Source organism: Manduca sexta, chromosome 12, assembly GCF_014839805.1.
Source record: "Manduca sexta isolate Smith_Timp_Sample1 chromosome 12, JHU_Msex_v1.0, whole genome shotgun sequence".
Taxonomy (NCBI): domain Eukaryota; kingdom Metazoa; phylum Arthropoda; class Insecta; order Lepidoptera; family Sphingidae; genus Manduca; species Manduca sexta.
Window position 1 is genome coordinate 4007621 of NC_051126.1, and position 18409 is coordinate 4026029.

The 18409-nt window shown below is 34.7% G+C and overlaps 2 protein-coding genes across 5 annotated transcripts; one reads left to right on the forward strand and one right to left on the reverse strand.

Annotated features, from left to right (window-relative positions):
- Positions 1 to 345: 345 nt before the first annotated feature.
- On the forward strand, positions 346 to 4038 carry LOC115442785 (alpha-(1,3)-fucosyltransferase 10). Of its 4 annotated transcripts, none has more exons than XM_030167940.2 (3): positions 346 to 558; positions 647 to 720; positions 2252 to 2674. In XM_030167940.2, exons 1-3 carry the CDS (start codon positions 537 to 539, stop codon positions 2561 to 2563), a joined length of 408 nt encoding a protein of 135 aa, XP_030023800.1. In that variant the 5' UTR covers positions 346 to 536; the 3' UTR covers positions 2564 to 2674. The 4 variants fall into 4 exon arrangements, 3 of the variants coding, with proteins under 3 accessions (XP_030023800.1, XP_030023799.1, XP_030023798.1); XM_030167939.2 differs by having other exon boundaries at positions 347 to 558; positions 2252 to 4038; XR_003938556.2 differs by lacking the exon at positions 2252 to 2674 and adding an exon at positions 798 to 950 and having other exon boundaries at positions 353 to 558.
- On the reverse strand, positions 3982 to 17732 carry LOC115442784 (dihydropyrimidine dehydrogenase [NADP(+)]). Its single transcript, XM_030167937.2, has 22 exons — positions 17520 to 17732; positions 15156 to 15266; positions 14714 to 14884; positions 14030 to 14191; positions 13472 to 13659; positions 13112 to 13238; positions 12331 to 12481; positions 11808 to 11977; positions 11464 to 11541; positions 11261 to 11393; positions 10827 to 11014; positions 9091 to 9297; positions 8629 to 8793; positions 7680 to 7832; positions 7163 to 7283; positions 6731 to 6814; positions 5966 to 6144; positions 5313 to 5489; positions 4764 to 4997; positions 4595 to 4659; positions 4247 to 4339; positions 3982 to 4140 (listed from the first exon to the last, which is right to left on the reverse strand). The coding sequence occupies exons 1-22, from the start codon at positions 17559 to 17561 to the stop codon at positions 4050 to 4052; spliced, it is 3090 nt and encodes a 1029-aa protein (XP_030023797.1). The 5' UTR covers positions 17562 to 17732; the 3' UTR covers positions 3982 to 4049.
- Positions 17733 to 18409: the final 677 nt, after the last annotated feature.

The window sequence follows — 18409 nt, forward strand, 5'->3', positions numbered from 1 at the left end:
TTCACGCGTACTCGAAATTATAATTACTTTTAGCCGATTATACTCGAAATTATATCTTTAACACGAACTTTTATATACAAACAAAACATAAGGATAATAGAATAAAAATTTCAATTCGATTCATCGCTTGAAAATATTTTTTTTCTTACAACTCGAAATATATTTATCCGATTAATTATAATGTAAACTATATTTCTCTTCGTGGTTTAGAGTACTTATAAATATATAATACATTTAGCTTAATTTTAAATTATTTCCAAATAAGAGTAGAAAACTACCTTTTTTAACAAAATTACTTAGTATATTATCATCATCATTATCATCTTTACGGTAATTTCATTGATAACTGGTTGGCATAAATAAAAAAATCAATGACTGATTTTCTGTTATGTCATAATTGACTAATTATTACAAACCATTTATTTTAGACGATAATATTCTTTATTTTCTTTATAAACTATTATTAAAAACATCACATAAAAGTATAATTATTTCTTTTCTTTCTTCTTGAGTGACTAAAACGAATTATTCGCAACATGTCGGATATGATAATAAATGGTAAACATAAAACATTTTAAATAAAATGTATTTCTTTTAAATTTTATGCAGGTGTTTTACAATTGTTTGTTAAATACGTTTTTTTCAGATTCTGTCCCGGTTGATAAGAAATGGAATGAATTAATTAAATATAATATTTTTCTTATGAAGTTAGTTGAATTTGTAAGTATATTAAAACTTATCTTTATTTGTACTATAAGTCTTTAAAATATTCACTGATTTGAAATTATTCCTTGTAGGGAATATCACTAGTAATTATTATTTTACCTACATTAATACCAAAACCCCAAGGACACATGTACTGCATATCAACAGGCCCTACTTTAATAATATCGCTTCTGTTTGTAATACTCTATTTACGAAGAAAAGTACCATTGTTTATGGAGAAAATGTATCTCTTCTTTCAAATATTATTTACTTTTGGCGCTTTTATCCAATGTTTTATTTTAAATCTTGCTAGAGTTTGGTTGTGGTTAATTTATGGTGTGTGTTATTTCGCACTGCTTACTGCATTGTCTTTAGACCTATTTTTAATAGCTAACGAAAGAGGATGTACATTTAGTTGTGCATAATTGTAGCCTTACGTAATTGTTTGTTTTCAAGTGAAAATAGTTAATACCATATTACGATTTAATATATTTATGATAAATAAATAAGTCTTTTAATGTTTTTTTAACCGACTTCCAAAAAAATGAAGCGGTTCTAATAATAATTCGACAATATTTTTTTAATATCGCTTAAATGGTTGAATATATTATTAATCGATATATAACTATCGATTAAAATAATAGGGATCCTCACTAGTAACCTATTATCTAGTAATTTTGACAAATGATAACAGTTTTAAAGCAGGAATTTTGTGATAATTAATTTCTGTTTATTTATTTACATCATTCCATTTATGTCAATTCGTATTTAATTTACAATTTTACCAAGAGTGCTATTAGAATTAACGATGTCAATTAAACAAGTTGGAAATTGCGAAGTAACAAAGTAAAGTTTGAACAACTTTCTTCGCTGAAATAGATAAACTTACACAATGCCCCCAATATATCTTGGTAAGACGTGATGTTGTCATGCAATTTACTTTTAGGTTATATCTATGCTACTTATGGTACTCCCGTTCATTCTTACCGAGGCCGATACGATGCACTGCCTGGCTGTCGCGCCGACTCTCATTATGTCGCTTATGTTCATCATACTGTACCTTGTGGACCAAGTGCACGATCTAGCGGAACAGTTGTACCTAGTCACACAAATACTACTCAATACCTTTGCCCTTATTGGTGCCTTTTTAAAAACTCATTCGTCCGAGACACTCTACGGAGTGTTCTACTGCCATCTCTTACTTGCGCTGTGTATAGACGCGTACTATGTTATTAGAGAAAGAGGATGTTCGATAATAAAAGATCCTTGATTCAATAAAATGCTTAAATGCAGTTGATTGTATTATTCAGTAGATGTTTTGAAGCATTTTATATATTAAAGTATATAATATAAAAATATTAATTTAAGGATATGAGATGTTTAATTTCGCTACCTATAAACTGTGCTATAAACCTTGTATTTAAGTTTGATATCTTTATACACTGTTGATATTCTTGGAAAGTTCTTCATGTTCAAATTTCTTTTAAAAATGAAAACTAGGATTCAAATTTAACACTGTAAAGTACAGCAAGTATATTAATTTTAGGTAGTGGCATTACTGCTGAACATAGTGCCTCACATTGTGGAACCGGTGACCACGGTGGGTTGCCTCGTTGCCGCCCCAACACTCATGCTGTCCACTTTAATAATGGTGCTGTATGTGGTCGATCAAGTGATGTATGAGGCTGAACTGTATTATGTTCTGATAGAACTCAGTTTCACACTATTTGCTCTGTTTGAACTATTTGTGTTGGGTAAAATGCAAGGAGCGATATACGGATTATTCTATCTAGACCTCACAATTGCATTCTGCATGGACTTATACTATATGCACAAGGAGAGGGGATGGACTTTTTGATTCATACACAAAACTGTATCATGAATATGACTTTGTTATCACAGTAACAGGAAATTTGTTTTAATTGAAATAGTGATAAATTTTCCTGTTATATTCAAGCAATGTGCCTAACATGGCCATTATGTTCCATAAATACAGAAGTTATGTTATCATAGCCATGTTTTATATTTTAAAATTATTTATAAGCGCCATGAAGAGATTAAGACGTGTGACATTACAACAGTGTATGTGGGTCTGTTTAATTTTATTATTTTGTGCTGTATATTGGACAATGAACAGTAAAGATGATTATGTGAAAATTACTTCACAAAATCCTGTGATAATTTGGTGGACCATGAGCTTTCCTGGAACATCGGAGACTAGAAATTGCCCTGGTGATATTAAATGTGACATATACAGTGACAGAAATTTAAGCAAAAAGTTTAATGTAGATGCTTATCTATTCTATGGAAGTGAAATTAAATTTGACAATCTTCCTTTACCGAGAAATCCTAAAGATACTGTGTGGGGACTGTACCATGAAGAGTCGCCAAGGAATGTCGAGGAGTTAATGAGCGAGGACATACTAAAGTTATTTAATTTTTCATCAACATATAGCAGATATAGTGATGTGCCTTACCCGCTTCAACATTTAGAAACATTTCAGGATATAACAAGTAAGAAATATTTTGCAGAAACTTCAGTGAAGAATAAATTATTAAATGATATAGCACCCGTGATGTATTTGCAAAGTGATTGTGAGACATCAACAGAAAGGGACGCATATGTAAAAGAACTGATGAAATACATTAAAATAGATTCTTATGGCACTTGTGTAAATAATAAAAAGTTGCCAAAAAAATTCACTGAAGATTATTTGAATAATTTAAATGAAGACAATTTTTTGAAATTTATTGCGCGGTACAAATTCGTGGTGGCTATCGAAAATGGCGTCTGTGAGGATTATGTTACGGAAAAATTCTGGAGGGCCATCAAAGTTGGTACGGTGCCTATTTATTTTGGGTCACCATCTATAAAAGACTGGTGTCCAAATAACAAATCAGCAATACTTTTACAGGATTTTCCGACACCAAAGATACTAGCAGAGCATTTACAGAAATTGTTGAATGATGATAAATTATATGAAGAGTATTTAGAACATAAAACAAAGCAATTGATTTCAAATCAAGGACTGATTAACGAGAACAAGTATCGGCCTTATCAATTGCATAATATGAAGATTGTTGAAGAGTTTGAATGTTTCGTGTGTAGGAGGCTACACAATAAACACAATGAAACAAATATTCATATAGTAAATAAGTTACATTATAATTGCCCTAAACCTATATCAGCTTTGACCCTACAAGTAAATCCAGAGAATTTATGGGTATCCTCGTGGAAAGAGGCCACCTCAAGAGCAAAAGAATTATATAACAAAATTATGACATAAATATAGTATATTTTTGTACATTATACATAATATATTTTTTTACAAATTGTGTTATGTTTATTGGCATACTTTATCTAGAGGTGATACGGGGTGAACTTGGTAATGTAGACCCCTTTTGATGACATGAGGAATTATCTTAGGCACCATCCTAGAAAAAACAAATCATATAAATTATACTGGCTGGAACAAGGACATATACTTTTTGTCTTATAAATTTAGGTGACAATGAATACTTTATAAAAAAATATACTTACGAAATACAGTCGATAATGGGACAAACAGACAAGCACAAAGTGCAACCGGTGCAGTCATCCGTGACGCGTGGAAGATGTGTTTTCTCATGAAACCTAAAAGAGTATATTATTGTAAATCACTAAAAAAATCAGATTATATTCAAATATTCATGCCCTCCTAATTCATATCAACACTTTCTAAAATTAACATAAATCATTTTCAAACATTAAAATAAAAATCTATAACAACCAGCTTAGATCAGTCTTATTGCTGTTAGTTCCCTTAGGAAGGTATAATTGCGCACCCGCTTTAAAGACGCTTTTTTAAATAACTGGCAAACTAACGAAAAATAAAAATAATTTACTCACTCAATGGCTTGGTATCCAGAATCCGCACAGGCCATGTAACATTTGCCACAGTTAATACACATGTCCTGAAAGAATTGAAATGTAAATATTGAAAAAAAATTAGGGTAGTTTGTTTAAATTAAGTTCAATAGCTCTACCGTTATATAAAAGGTTTGAAGATTATACTTACATCGTCAATAAGAGCTACAACTTGCTTGGTATTGTCCAAGTGCTTGTATGTGCCAACTCTAGACAAAGCCTCTCCTAAAACGTCTTGGATTCGAGGAACCTCTGAGTAACCATTGGTAGTTCCGTTGGTCAAATAAGTTTGAACCGTATTATCTTCTAGTAAATCTGATTTTAGCCTCTTCTCGTGAAGTAGTTCTTCACGTTTCTGGTTGTAAGGACCAAAATGGGCTAGTACCTGATAAAAAAATTATAAGAAAATATCCACGTTTATGTTCCTTAAATTTTAGAAGAAAAATAGCAAGAGTAAGTGAATAAAATTAAATCTAAATATTTCTGCAAGAAAAATTTTATCTTAACAATTTTCAGTATCATTATAAAAAGCTATAGCTTGTGATTTTAACATAGAGGGTAATCTAAAAATCTTTCAACCTACCTAAAAAGCTACAATTACTTTAATTTACCATTTTTTTAATCATTGTACCTAACTTTATTCAGATAAAAACCTAACCGATACAAAAAGCATAAACAATATGATAGCTAAGTAATTTACCTTTCCATCTGTATCATACAACGTTTGCACCGGTTTTCCTTTTTGGTGCTTGAATGAGGGAGGAGATTGACCCATCCAATTGTCCAGGCCTTTGGTACGTAGATACAACAACGCTTTTAGGCCAGTTATGTAGTCGTCAACCACTGTGAAATCTTGATTCTGGACTGCACTGCATATCTACACAAAGGACATCGAGACTCTGTATTATTGACTTGTAACCTAATAAGAAAAATAAAAAAATTTTGGTCGCCATTTTTGCTTTGTCGTTTGAAAGTTTACGTTGACAAGAAATTTGTTCCATATTTGAAAACATGGCGACGGCTTTATTTTCCTGGTCAGGCTGGTTCGTCATAGTTCGATGTTGATTTTTATAAAATGCAATGTTGATGTTATAGGGCGATTTCATGGATTAAATCGCGATTTTTTTAAAAATAAGTATTGTTGCAATGCGAGGATGAAATATGCAGCCGCTCTTATCAGAGACTTATCGCCGTTACATTAGAGGATGTCTGCTGTTGTATAAAAATTTAGGTTTCAAAATTATAAACACAATATCTCGCAGATATTCAGCAGCCAGTCGCCGAAACTATACCCACTAACACTGTTTTGTCGACATCACTTTAGGGTTGTAGAAGTTGAGTATGAAAAATTACCTGCACAACAGGCGCCCCACACATTATGAACTGTAGTGCGGAATCGGCCGAATCAATGCCACCGATGCCTAGTATCGGGAAGCCGGGCAACTTGTTGCCGATTGCCGAGACTGCACGCAAGCCTATCGGACGCGTGGCGTTACCAGAAACTCCGCCGTATGTTGTGTGCTTTTCACGACCTGTTAAAGAATAATAATTTTTCGGCGAATCTTTCTTCATCATGGTTTTGATATCTTATCAGGGGAATGACTACCTACAATGGACTTACTACGTGAAGTAATATGTAATAACTATTATTGTAACAGCACAGCACATGCCAAGCAAATTCAACCCTGTTTTAAGCTAAGCCAAAGCCACGCTACGAATGTTGACGTTCAATTATGTGCGCTAATATAAGGCGGAACGTTGTCCGTCGAATAAAATATATCAACTTACCCCCTTATTCATAAACATTATTTATCTAAGGACTGAGCATTGCGGTGATAACAAGTCTGTTTCTCAGCTTTGTCTATCTGACAGCTTGCTGTTTATTCGGCTTTGTTTATCTAACAGCTAACTAGATTCAAGTTGTATCTCAATATTAGCCAATCACAACTGCCCTATGTCTACGCACTGCGAAGGCTCCCATGCCGTCAGCACTGAGAAATAGACATTTTATCACAGCAATGCTCCGTCCTTAGATAACTAACGTCTATGAATAAGGGGGTAAGTCATTTGCATTTATATTTTACCCTTCTATTTTAATTTCGATTAAAAGGCACATACCCACAGCAGGCCAGGGGGTGGCATCGGCTTTTACAGTCATCAGACCTGACACTGTATTGATTGCTGATACTCCACTAGCACCACCTGTAAAAACAAATATTTTTGTAGGTACTATTTGAAAAAACTAGGTAATACAACAATGAAATCACATGCAGCCAGAGGAATCATTTGTCATTAAAATATATTAACCAAATTACTTGACTTGATTGTCTAAGTATAGGAACTAGGATATAACGGCTTCTTCCAAATTGTTCCTAAAAGTTAGAATTTAAGTTCATATGTTCATAGCAATATTTAATAGCGTCGAAAGTCGAAACACATTCTCTCAATATTTCATCAAAATCATTCACTATCATATAACATTGAGCCATCGACTGAACCCATTCTCAAAAAGACCATTAACCCAAAACCTACTTAAATGGTCATAGTTACCTTCGTATGCTGCTACAGCGATGCTGACGATATCCGTGATATTAGGAGTCAGTTTTATAAAGAAGGGAATCTTGATCGCCTTGCGCACCCACTGTGATATTCCTTTGACAAGGACTGGATTCTGATAACACAAATGTTATGATTACAAGTAAAACTAAAATCACTGAACTTTTTTCGATTTATGGGCAATTATATCGCTTACCATTAGGTGAATGGCAAGCTCATCTCGTCATTCAAAGCAATAAAAATAAAATCATGATATTGCCGATCTAATTTTACAAATAGGTGGTAACCTACAGAAGTTATTTAAATCTCAAAAGTTAATTTAAATTTCCTTATAACAAATCCCTTCAATTCTCACGAGTCAAAGTGTTGCTTTTGAACCTTTTAAAATACACGTGTAGTGTAGAGATGTATATACAATGCGACCAAATTATATACTTATTCGTCATCAGATAGTCTTATAGTCATTGCAAAAACGTATAAATGTGAGGCAAGTATTAAAACGCTATGAAACCTGTCCGCAAGCGAGTCCCATCCCGGACTCCCCCATGCCGTGCGGGCACGAGAGGTTGAGCTCGAGCGCGTCGGCGCCGGTCGCCTCCGCCATCCGCGCCAGCTGCGTCCAGTCCTCCTCGTTGTACGAGCACATTATCGACGCTATCACCACCTGTAAGAACATGTCGATGTTTTTACAATCTATATAAAAATGAATATTTCCCTTGGCCACGCCATCACGCGTGAACGGCTGGACCGATTTCACATTTTTTTTTGTTGTGTTTGTTATTGTCAGGAGAAGGTTCTTATGAAAGAAAAAAATTAAAAAATTGCGCGGAAAATTAGAAAATATAAGAAAACTTAACGACAGTATTAATTTTACATAACTGTCAGCGATCGACAGATTGCGCGCGTGCATACATAGTTAAGACAGGACAACGTCTGTCGGGTCAGCTAGTTGTATATAAATAGCAACAATTAAAGCATGCAATAATTCTCAAAGAATACACATGATTTTAGAGAAGTCGGAGGTGTGTGCCTTTGGAATTTGAACCTGCGGACATTCATCTCGGCAGTCCTTTCTGTACCTACCCGACTAAGCAACCGCAATACAATTGTATGTTGAGAATCAATATGTCAGTACCTATATGAGTATTATAATATAGATACAAATATCTATAGCGGTTTCAAACACATCGGTATAACTAATTATGTCAACTGGCGCAATATGACTATTTAAACTATACACCACTTACCATTAGGTGTTATGGAACTTCGTGTTAAATAATCTTAACCATCCAAGATTTAAAAAAGTTCTTAGGTCGACTAAAACTACAAAGTACCTATTCGCTATGGACTACGGCTCACAAATTTATCAACAAGTATTTATGTATTCTACGAATATTAATAAAAACTATCATTATTAACATAGACATCATAACTTGTAATAACTACATATCGATACTCACTTTATTAGGAAAATCCTTTTTAAGTTCCGCGATGCTCTGACACCAATAAGCCGCACATTTCTCGGAGATGAGTTCGATGTTGAGGAAGGATCCTTGTCCGGGGCCATAGTTCTCGCCCGATGTCACTCCGCGCACGATACGTGGCGATACGTTGGTTACTAAGTCCTGAAAATCAAATCCATTAAAACATCATCAAGTAACAACTCTGCCGTATATTGGATTAGTCAGTGAGTATACAAACTTAATAGATATTTACACTAATATATTGGTGGCGGCGTTACCACAGTCAAAATGACCATTTGACCACCTCAAATTTTTACGGTCATTTTGTTATACATATTAGGACGTAAACTAAAGCTTTATGGCCAGAATAAAAAAATCGTTTTTACCTACATAACTTTTTTCGTTTTAGAAGAACTAACTGTCCATTAATTTTCAATAATTCACAGATACGTTATTTACCTTATCCAACCCAAAAGTCTTGGTAACAGCGAATCCCCAGCCCTGCTCAAACGCTCGTCTGATCATCGCAGTACTCGTTGTAGGAGGCGCACTGGCCAAGCCAAATGGGTTCTCAAACTTGATTCCGCACACTTCTACCGAGAGATCCACGTCGTCTATGGGACAATGGAATTTTGGTAGCTCTATAGGCGCGTCGTAGGGTATGCCCTGTGTATAGAAAAAATATTGTCAGTATATGAAAGAGGGTAGCTAGTAAAACCAACTTATAAGAAAGGTATTTATATTTCACAGAAAAGTCCAGCATTAATAATAATCTTAATCTATATATACATACTAGTGATGTAACGAATATTCGCATTCGCATTCGCATTCGCGAATATTCGCATATTTTTGGATATTCGCATTCGCATTCGCAAAATTTCTGCGAATGTTTTGCGAATGTCAATATCAGAAAAAATTTTTTTGAAGATAATAGTAGACTGCCTCGGTGGCATAGTTCTACTGCATGTGCGGTACGGCAGCGCTCTAAGGTCCTGGGTTCGAATCCCGGATCGGGCAAAGTGATATTTGGGTTTTTCTGCTCAGTATCAGCCCGAAGTGTGAAATTTGTGCCCGACATGGCGATAGGCTCGCCCCTGTCACACTATTAGACGGAACTCACTTGGCGAACACACCAGGGTGCCCTTGTTGCGCCTCTGCATACCCCTTCCGAGATAATATTCGTAATACTGTGTGTGTGTAATAGTAGGTTAATAAAATCAAAATCTAAACTAAAACAATATTCTTCTACAATAAACTATAAATATAGTCTAAACAAACAAACAAAAAATTATAGACTCTCAAAGAAAAAAAACCTCTCTTTCTTAAAACATACCAATTAATTAAGTAACTATTTTTACCATGTTTTTAAGTTAGTAATTAAACTTGAGTAGAGGAATATTTAAATTAAAAAATAAACAAAATTATTTCGTTTACTTTAATAAAGCTTAAAAATGTAATTCTCATTAGAACTTGTAACACATTAGCAACTAAGAAATTAAAAGCAATTGAAAGAAACAAAAACAAATTCTTCTATAATTTTTTATCAGTCTTTGCATAACTTTCTAATGTTTAGATATTTATCATCTTAGATAATAATAAAATTTAGATAATCATCATTAAAAATTGGCGCCAAATTTGAACAAAAACTAAACATTCGCATTCGCATTCGCATTCGCGAATGTCGGTAGCAGATATTCGCATTCGCGAATGTTCAAAAAATGACATTCGTTACATCACTAATACATACAAATATGAATCCCTATTTCCCTTGGTCACGCCATCACGCGTGAACGGCTGGACCGATTTCACAAATATATTTTTTGTTGTGTTTTTTATTGTCAGAAGAAGGTTCTTATGAAAGAAAAAATAAAAAATATTGCGCGCAAAATTAGAAAATTTAGGAAAACTTAACGAAAATATTAATTTCATATAACTGTCAGTTGTTTCAAATAAATGTCAGCGATTGACAGAATGCGCGCTACAAATTCATCGCTAATACAAGGCAACGTCTGTTGGGTCAACTAGTACTAAATAAATTCTATGTTGCAAATTAATAAGTAAAATATGATGTAGGACCATATTATAATTGTCATTTTTTTAATTACATAATGTCACGAGCCATGTCACTTTTTTATCTAAAATCCGTCATAAACATAATACCGATAGCTTTTGATATAATGCATAACAAAACAAACCTGTAGATAACAGTGCATGTACCAAGCGGCTGTTTTGCCGTCGTTTACTGATTCAACCGTAGTCTCTGCCACGCCAGCCAAATCTCCTCCGATAAACACTGCTGGGTTACTGACGCTCTGCATCGTCACTTCGTTCACATCTGGTAGCCCCCATCTGTTAAGTTTTACGCCAGACATCGCTTCTTTCACTGAAAAGATTAGTTGTGATTTTTATCTGGCTCGAACAACCATTTTAGTGTGAAGCTTTTATATTAATTACAGGCCTTGACATTGTTAATGATAAATGACCTTATCGGAATTAACTTTCTTTAACTCTTACCTATTGACATATTTAGTCGCAAAGAAAAGTCGAAAAAGTGCTCACTTAAAATACGATACGACATTTATGAGAAGAGCAGAGTGTTTAACAAACTTTAGTATTAAAGTTCACTCACCATCGCTTTCATAAAGTCCAGAACCAAATGCAGATATGATGAAATTAGCTTTTAGTTGCATTACTTGGTCGTGATCTTCGATCCATTCGCCATCGTCCAATTGTTCTGTGCGACACATCTTCAATGCTGTAATCTGTCACGGAAATATAATCTTAATAACTTTCATTTATTAGTATCATAAAATATGGTTGTATTTGTATTACCTTTCCGCCTTTGACAATAACTTCTTGCGGTGACATGAACGGTACGAATTCGCATTTTTCTTCTTTGGCCAAGTCAACCTGCAATGTAATACGTGATCAGTAATCAAGTAAGAACTAACATTTGGAGGTAAGAAATTTTGATGAGTCTCGCTAATAAAAAAAAAATGTTTTACCCAGTATTGGAATTTATAGAATAATGAACAAATAATTTCGTCCTCTGTCACATCATAGGACAGATGTAGGTAAACTTAGCTATCATTGGATCCGGTAGGCTTCACTTACCCTTTTGGGAATACAAGCACGTTATTCTTATGAGCAAAAAACCTTTTTAATAATTTGTTTACCTCCTCAGGCACGGCTCTGATGTTAGTAAAGCCCTTTCTGAAGACGACAAAAACTCGCCTCGCGCCGCACCGCAGCGCCGACGTGGCGCAGTCGAATGCTGTATCACCCGCTCCCAACACGATGACGTTGCCGTGCAGTTCGGGGAGGGATGTTTTGCACGCACACAGACCTTGGGAATTTAAAGAAGATTATCATTATAATGTGTAATTCTTGAAAACTCAGAAGAGAAAGAAAAGTCTTGAAAGAGAAATTTAACAACACCTGCACCAAACTCGGGATCAAAAGCTATATATTATAATAATAAACGTAAGTGTTTTAACAGTAATCTGATAGATATGGATTGTCAAACAACTGGACTTTGTCATTAGTATTATAAATTACGAGAGACTTGCGGTCCCACAATACCAAGACACCACAAATAATTGTGCATCTAACTTAGCGCGGGATTGTAACTTGTGGCCTCACGCTTTGTTTTATAAGCGGCTGCGTCAAGAAGCTGTTCAAAATTAAAAAATATCTTACCTTTCTTACTACCCTTGGAGACAAGAGGTAAGAAATCTTTGCTGGTATAGAAACCCATTTCCTGATTCAATCCTTCGAAGATAGGTACGCTCTTTGGCTCGGGCAAACCGATGCCGAGGAACACGGCCGCGTGTCCATCATTAAGTAATCCCTAAAAATAAGATAAGCATTAATATTCCATTCCATTTTAATGTCATTTATAGATACACCCATAGTTCACAATGTTGGTTCTCGGCGAATCCCCATAGACCATACCTGACACTCAATTGAGTATGTTCAAAATCTCGAATGCAATAAACGCCATGTTATAAGAGTGTATAAGAGTTTCTTGATTGTATGTGATCACCACATCCTCTTAATATGTATGTTTAGAGGTACCCATTTTGGTCATATGCCTGGCTTTTAAAAAGACCTAACGAGTAAAGAATTCATTGAGATTTGCAACTACGACAATCTAGCTAACTATACAAGTTGTAGAGCTAAGCTGACATTTTTCAATTTTATTGTGATACCATGGCACTAAGCCGGTTGAGTCGATCCGACCTTAATACAGATCAAACTGTCTGCATTGTGATGAGAGGACTCATTCTATTCCATCTACAAGGTTATTATAAATAAGAACAGCAACAGCCTTGATAGAGATATGTTATCGACTATAGATTGATAATAAATCAATGTTAAATAATAAATGTGGCACTTCTTATTTGCAACACATGTACGGATGACAAATGGGTGGGAAATAATTACAAAACTGCTAGAAAAATTGGGTAAAATTACTTACATTAACAGTTAAATCCTGAGAAGAAAGTTTTCGTCCATTCACAAACTTTACTCCCAAATTCCTGACAAGGTCTATTTCGAATTGCACTACATCGTACGGCAGACGATATTGTGGGATTTCTGATGAGCTAAAATAAAATTATAAGTTTATAGATATTGAAAGTCCATCAGGAAAGCAAATTTTAAACTTCTTTATTGATAAATACTTGCACTAACTAAAATTAAATAAATATATTTATACAATGGTATGCATTCAACATCATTAAACATTTAAAAAGAAGTACAACTTAGATACATAGGTCTATTCCAAAACTTTACAATATCAATGTCCCTCTATATCTTTTAAGTTATTGTTATTTACCTTAATCCTCCGAAGTATTTCTCCTTTTCGTAAACAGTAATATTCTTATAACCAAGCCTGGCAAGGAAACAGGCACAACTTATACTCGCTGGTCCGCCGCCGATCAGGGCAATTTTCTGATCACCTCCTTTAGGAAGAGGTTTGGTATTAGGGTCTAAGGTTTGAGGTATACCCATCTTCATGAATACCTGGAATCAATTATGAGGTTTTTTAATTAGTAATACAGGTATTTAATAGTTCCAGTGTTAATTGTACAAATGCCTGATTTGCAAAAAAAGACCTAAGATCATTTTATTAAGACTGCAAGATAAGTAGTACTTAGGGCCTGTTTCACAAGTATTAAGTAAATTTAGTTTGACATTAATTGCATTAAACAGCTAATGTAAATAATACATATTTTTTTAGCATTTATTTGAGAGCATAGAGTTTGACTTTTGTGTTTGGTTGTGGTACTTATTTTGTTTCGGGCGCCACATGAATAAAAAATATCATAAATATCCCTAATTCTTTGCCCAACCAGGCGGGCCTAAACCATTAAAAGTCAATATCGATACTTACATCAACAGCAAAATGTTGCAAGCCGCCGATATTGATGGCACCTTCTTCAGTAGCATGGAGATTGCAGCCGCCGACGCAAAGGTCGCTGGTGGGGCAGACCATGCCACACGTGAGGCCCAGAGGATTGTCAGAAAGGATGGCTTTAGCCGCGCCATAGTAGTTCTAGAGACGAAAGTAATCAAAACTTTGGTTGATGAGGTAGAGAGTATCACATGAAACGTATAAAAAGTCTGATTCTGGAACATCCAGTATCTCCGCGTAGTTACTCTGCCATGACAGAATTGATGATTCTCTTGGAGATGTGGGCAGATATGAGCAGCAATGATATTTACACATGGTTTATATGTTTTATAAATATAAATAGTACAAGTAAATTGTACCAATACATTGAAGGCTTGATATTTTCTGGGTAATTAATGTATTGGTAGCATGTAATGAAACGCGAATGTTTAGTTTATAGGACACAACAAACGTGGTAACGCTGATGCTCACGAATGCGCTAATCCACGTAATTAGCTAATAAGTCACAAGGCCGCTCGCCTCAAAACAACTGTAGTACTTGCTTAACTGCATGCAATCTAGTGTGTCTATGATATATCATTTCATGACATATTTGATTATGATGGTAATACGTACATATTTGGACCCCGTCGACTTAAGAATTAGAATCTATCTTGCACTTACCTTATTAGCAATACTGGTGATGAAGCTCTTGACATCTATCTGAGTAGGGCAAGATTTTTGGCACGGAGCGTCCGCGCATTTGAGACATCTTGCAGCCTCCTTTAACGCACCTCGTTCTGACAGTGTTGTATGCTTTATATCGTCGAAGTTCTTCGTCAAAGTTGGACATGTCTGCGAAGTTTGTAAAATATATTAGATATATACTATATACAATATTGTTTTATTGTTCTTAGTCTCTAAATACAATGTTTACGATTCATACAATTATTTGTCATGGAGCCGCTCGCGAAAAGAACCCGAGGCTTCGTAACTGAGCCGTCTTATAGCTCGTTCGCCACGGAGACTGTAGATTAAAGAAGATTTGGGGCATCTTGAACTCTTATTTCTCGAAGGAACTTTTGACTCCTTTTAATAAAAGTAGATACTAATAATTATAACTTACATTGCATTTTCTATCAGTGTTTCTTTTCCAGTGTTGTTTGTTCTTCTTGGTCTGAGCTGATGGCACCAAATTCGAGTAAGGTTTCACAGTTGGATTCAATCTAAGCAGATTCTGTAATAACGTAAACACGGATGCATATGTAATGAATCAACAGCTAACTGATTCATACTGACAACCAGTTACTTCATTAACAATAACAATAAAAAAAACTGTTACTTTTGCCTAAATTATACATTTATTTCAGGTTATTCTTATGGCTTTTACTTTAGCGAGGTTTGTGTTGTGGCAACATTATAGGTTTTATTTTGGAGTTATACTTCTAAAGTTCATAGAGACTGACTGTTAATTAGATATCAAAACGATCACCAAGATATCTTGTATCGCAATTCGCAACTGAACAATAAAGTGACGCCGTACCTACTGAAGCAGGCTTTCCCTAGCGCTCACATATGTAAGCCTAGGGTTCCGTACATATTTGGAGCGCTAGAGCGGCTAAACTTGGGCAAAATAATGACACTAAGGGTGAGTTTCGCAAGTTTCAAGTAAATTTTATTTGAGTTATTGTTTTACACAGGTAAAGTAGATATTAAAATTAAACTATTTTTCGAATTTTATCGCGGTTTTAATATTTTAGCTTTCCCCCGACGTTTCAAAGATTTTTCAGCCTTCATGGTCACGGAGGTGGGAAGGGGGGGCTGAAGTGTTGTTCATCCGCAAAGTAAAAGTTACAATATCTACCTACATTTTACAATAATACAACTTTTTAAAATTGCTATTAGTCGTCCGATCTACGCAGAATGAGGTCAGTGTCTTGAGGTAAATAATACTCATTTTATTACCATTCAATTGAGAATATTGATAGCGTTACCCTTCCCTAGTATATCGTTACACGAAACTGGAAATTTTGTAACACTATTATCTAAGTTAAACGTTTAAATGATGAGTTCAGTGTTGGGTCTAATAGAAGTTATCACAGCTGATTACCACAAAATTGCGTATATAAGATGAACTATAACCTGTATAATATAAACGTGGGTATTTATTGACAAAAAATTATCATACACTTCGTTGCGTTATCAAACACTTACCTACTTTATGATAGTGATGTTTTGGACATAGAAAGTATAGGTACATCATGATCGACGTAGATTGGTATATATTTTTTTTATACACAACATAATATTACAATTTATTTAATTATTCAACAGTATGTAGCAAACAATAGGTTAGTTTTATTTTGTTAATAGTTCTTATGTTTTTGCATCATAGCCCACTAGGATAATAATAATTCTCAGTCCAAGATATTATTTCCAAACATATCTCTTCTTTACAAACCAGGGGCGTAGCTACCGCCTTATCGGCCGTATCAGTGATACGGGGCCCTCGAGCTTCGGGGCCCCTCTTGGTCCATACCTGCATTAAACTAAGCGGGCGCGCAACAGTTCGCACTGCCCTGAAGAGCCCCTAACAATTATAGATATAAGGCCTCAACTATGGCAAACTGTACGCTACTGTTAAAAAAGTTAATAAAATCGTAAAATCGGCTTTAACGTCGGAACAACTTGCAATTGTTATATAGAACGCTGACGCCATGTTCGTCCAATAGCAGCGTATATTATGGTCAGTGGAAAGAGAGCTCCTGAGTTCGATTCCTAAATCCACTAACACTTGATGTGGGTATCTTACACAATGTGCCTTGGACTGAATGCCTTGCAGTGGAGCCAATTTGGCTAGCTAATTAGTGAGTTGGCGCTAAATATTGACCACAGTGCTTGTTTCCGATTATTACATTTTGTCAATGTACTTATGACCTATTTATTATTTACCAAGTCTCTATGTATCACATTTCATATAGTGTTATGATAAGATGCGCTCTTATCAAGTCCAATCAAACAATCGTGGGACTTTCCTTAGGTATTTTATTACACAATAATCAATTGCATCATATGTTATCTTAATATATAACAAATAAGATACAATATAACATCGTTCAACAACTGCAGTAGCGCAAATAGGAAACGAATTATGAATGCGGCCTTGAATAACAAATACGCACATATTGTGTAAACAAAATATGAAATGTTAGCAAAACAACTCTAGGCATCAAGTATACATTTATGCATAAAATTACATCCCAATCATAATATAATGATTTTTATGTATCTATACTGATATTAAAAAAGGTATTTTGTGTAAATTTGTTTGTAGGGCCTAATCTCTGAAACTACGAAACTGATTTTGAAAATTCTCTCACTGAAAAATATAAAGTGGTTTTTATCCCGGAAAAACTTTCACGCTGGCAGAGCCCCGGACAAAGAAAATGCTTATATAAAGTGCATGCATAAAAAACTAAGCTAAACTAACCTCTATATCTGGCAACTCCTTGCTCAACAATACCTTCGCCATGTTTGATTTAAAAAAAAAAAGAACACACAAAATGGAATTATTCTCAAAGTTAATTTGCTCGATTTAAACAGCGAGGACGCAGTGGACTGCACACTGGCAGTGCGTCACAGCGACTAAAACAATCACAAACTTGAACAGCGAACTTCGATATCTACAATAAAATATAGAATCGTAAATCAGTTGTCTTTATCATTTAAGTACCAATAATTCAAGATCTCCGTTTTAACATTGTGTCTTTGTGAGTGATCTTTAAGGGACATGTCTTGAAGACTATTTTATGTTGGAACAGCGTTAATGTTCATCTGCGTAGTATTTTTAATTACTTTGTAGTTCGATTATTGGAATAAATTTAGCGTTTTAATACTAATAGAATAAAATGAATGGCAATTTACGATATTAAAGTATCTTTTGTTTTTTTTTATCTGTGCACGGCAAAGTGCCCCCACTGCCTGATGGTAAGTGGAGTGGGATCCAACAGAATGTCGATTGGCGAGAGATGATTACCCCTCGGCAGTCTAGACAATTATGCCGGCCTGTTGGAACCGTATAAAAGTATGCAGTATCTAATTATAATAGTTAAGGTAGTTAATTCTAGTGAAATGATAAGAAATCTCCCGGCTTTTTATAGAATAAAAAAATACTAAGTAAAATTTGAAGACAAAACAACCTTTTTTGTTTGCATTGCCGTCCCTTTTACAGGAGGAAACTTCTAAAGAAATTTAAGAATAAGCCTCTTTGCAACCGGTCCTCCCAAGGTCGAACAACGTTTTATACAAATTACAATTAATATAAAAACATCGCTTACTTTTAGTGCTGGACTGACTTTAACATTGCATGACAACCAAATT

What these genes read in the sequence shown, in the direction of transcription:
- LOC115442785 (XM_030167939.2), top strand. Translation starts at nt 2,676, where the DNA reads ATGGCCATTATGTTCCATAAATACAGAAGTTATGTTATCATAGCCATG.
- LOC115442784 (XM_030167937.2), bottom strand. Translation starts at nt 17,561, where the DNA reads ATGGCGAAGGTATTGTTGAGCAAGGAGTTGCCAGATATAGAG. An exon ending in AGGAGTTGCCAGATATAGAG is followed by an intron (nt 15,267 to 17,519) that starts GTTAGTTTAGCT and finishes ACGTTATTACAG; the next exon opens with AATCTGCTTAGATTGAATCC. An exon ending in TTATTGTCAAAGGCGGAAAG is followed by an intron (nt 11,394 to 11,463) that starts GTAATACAAATA and finishes TTTCCGTGACAG; the next exon opens with ATTACAGCATTGAAGATGTG.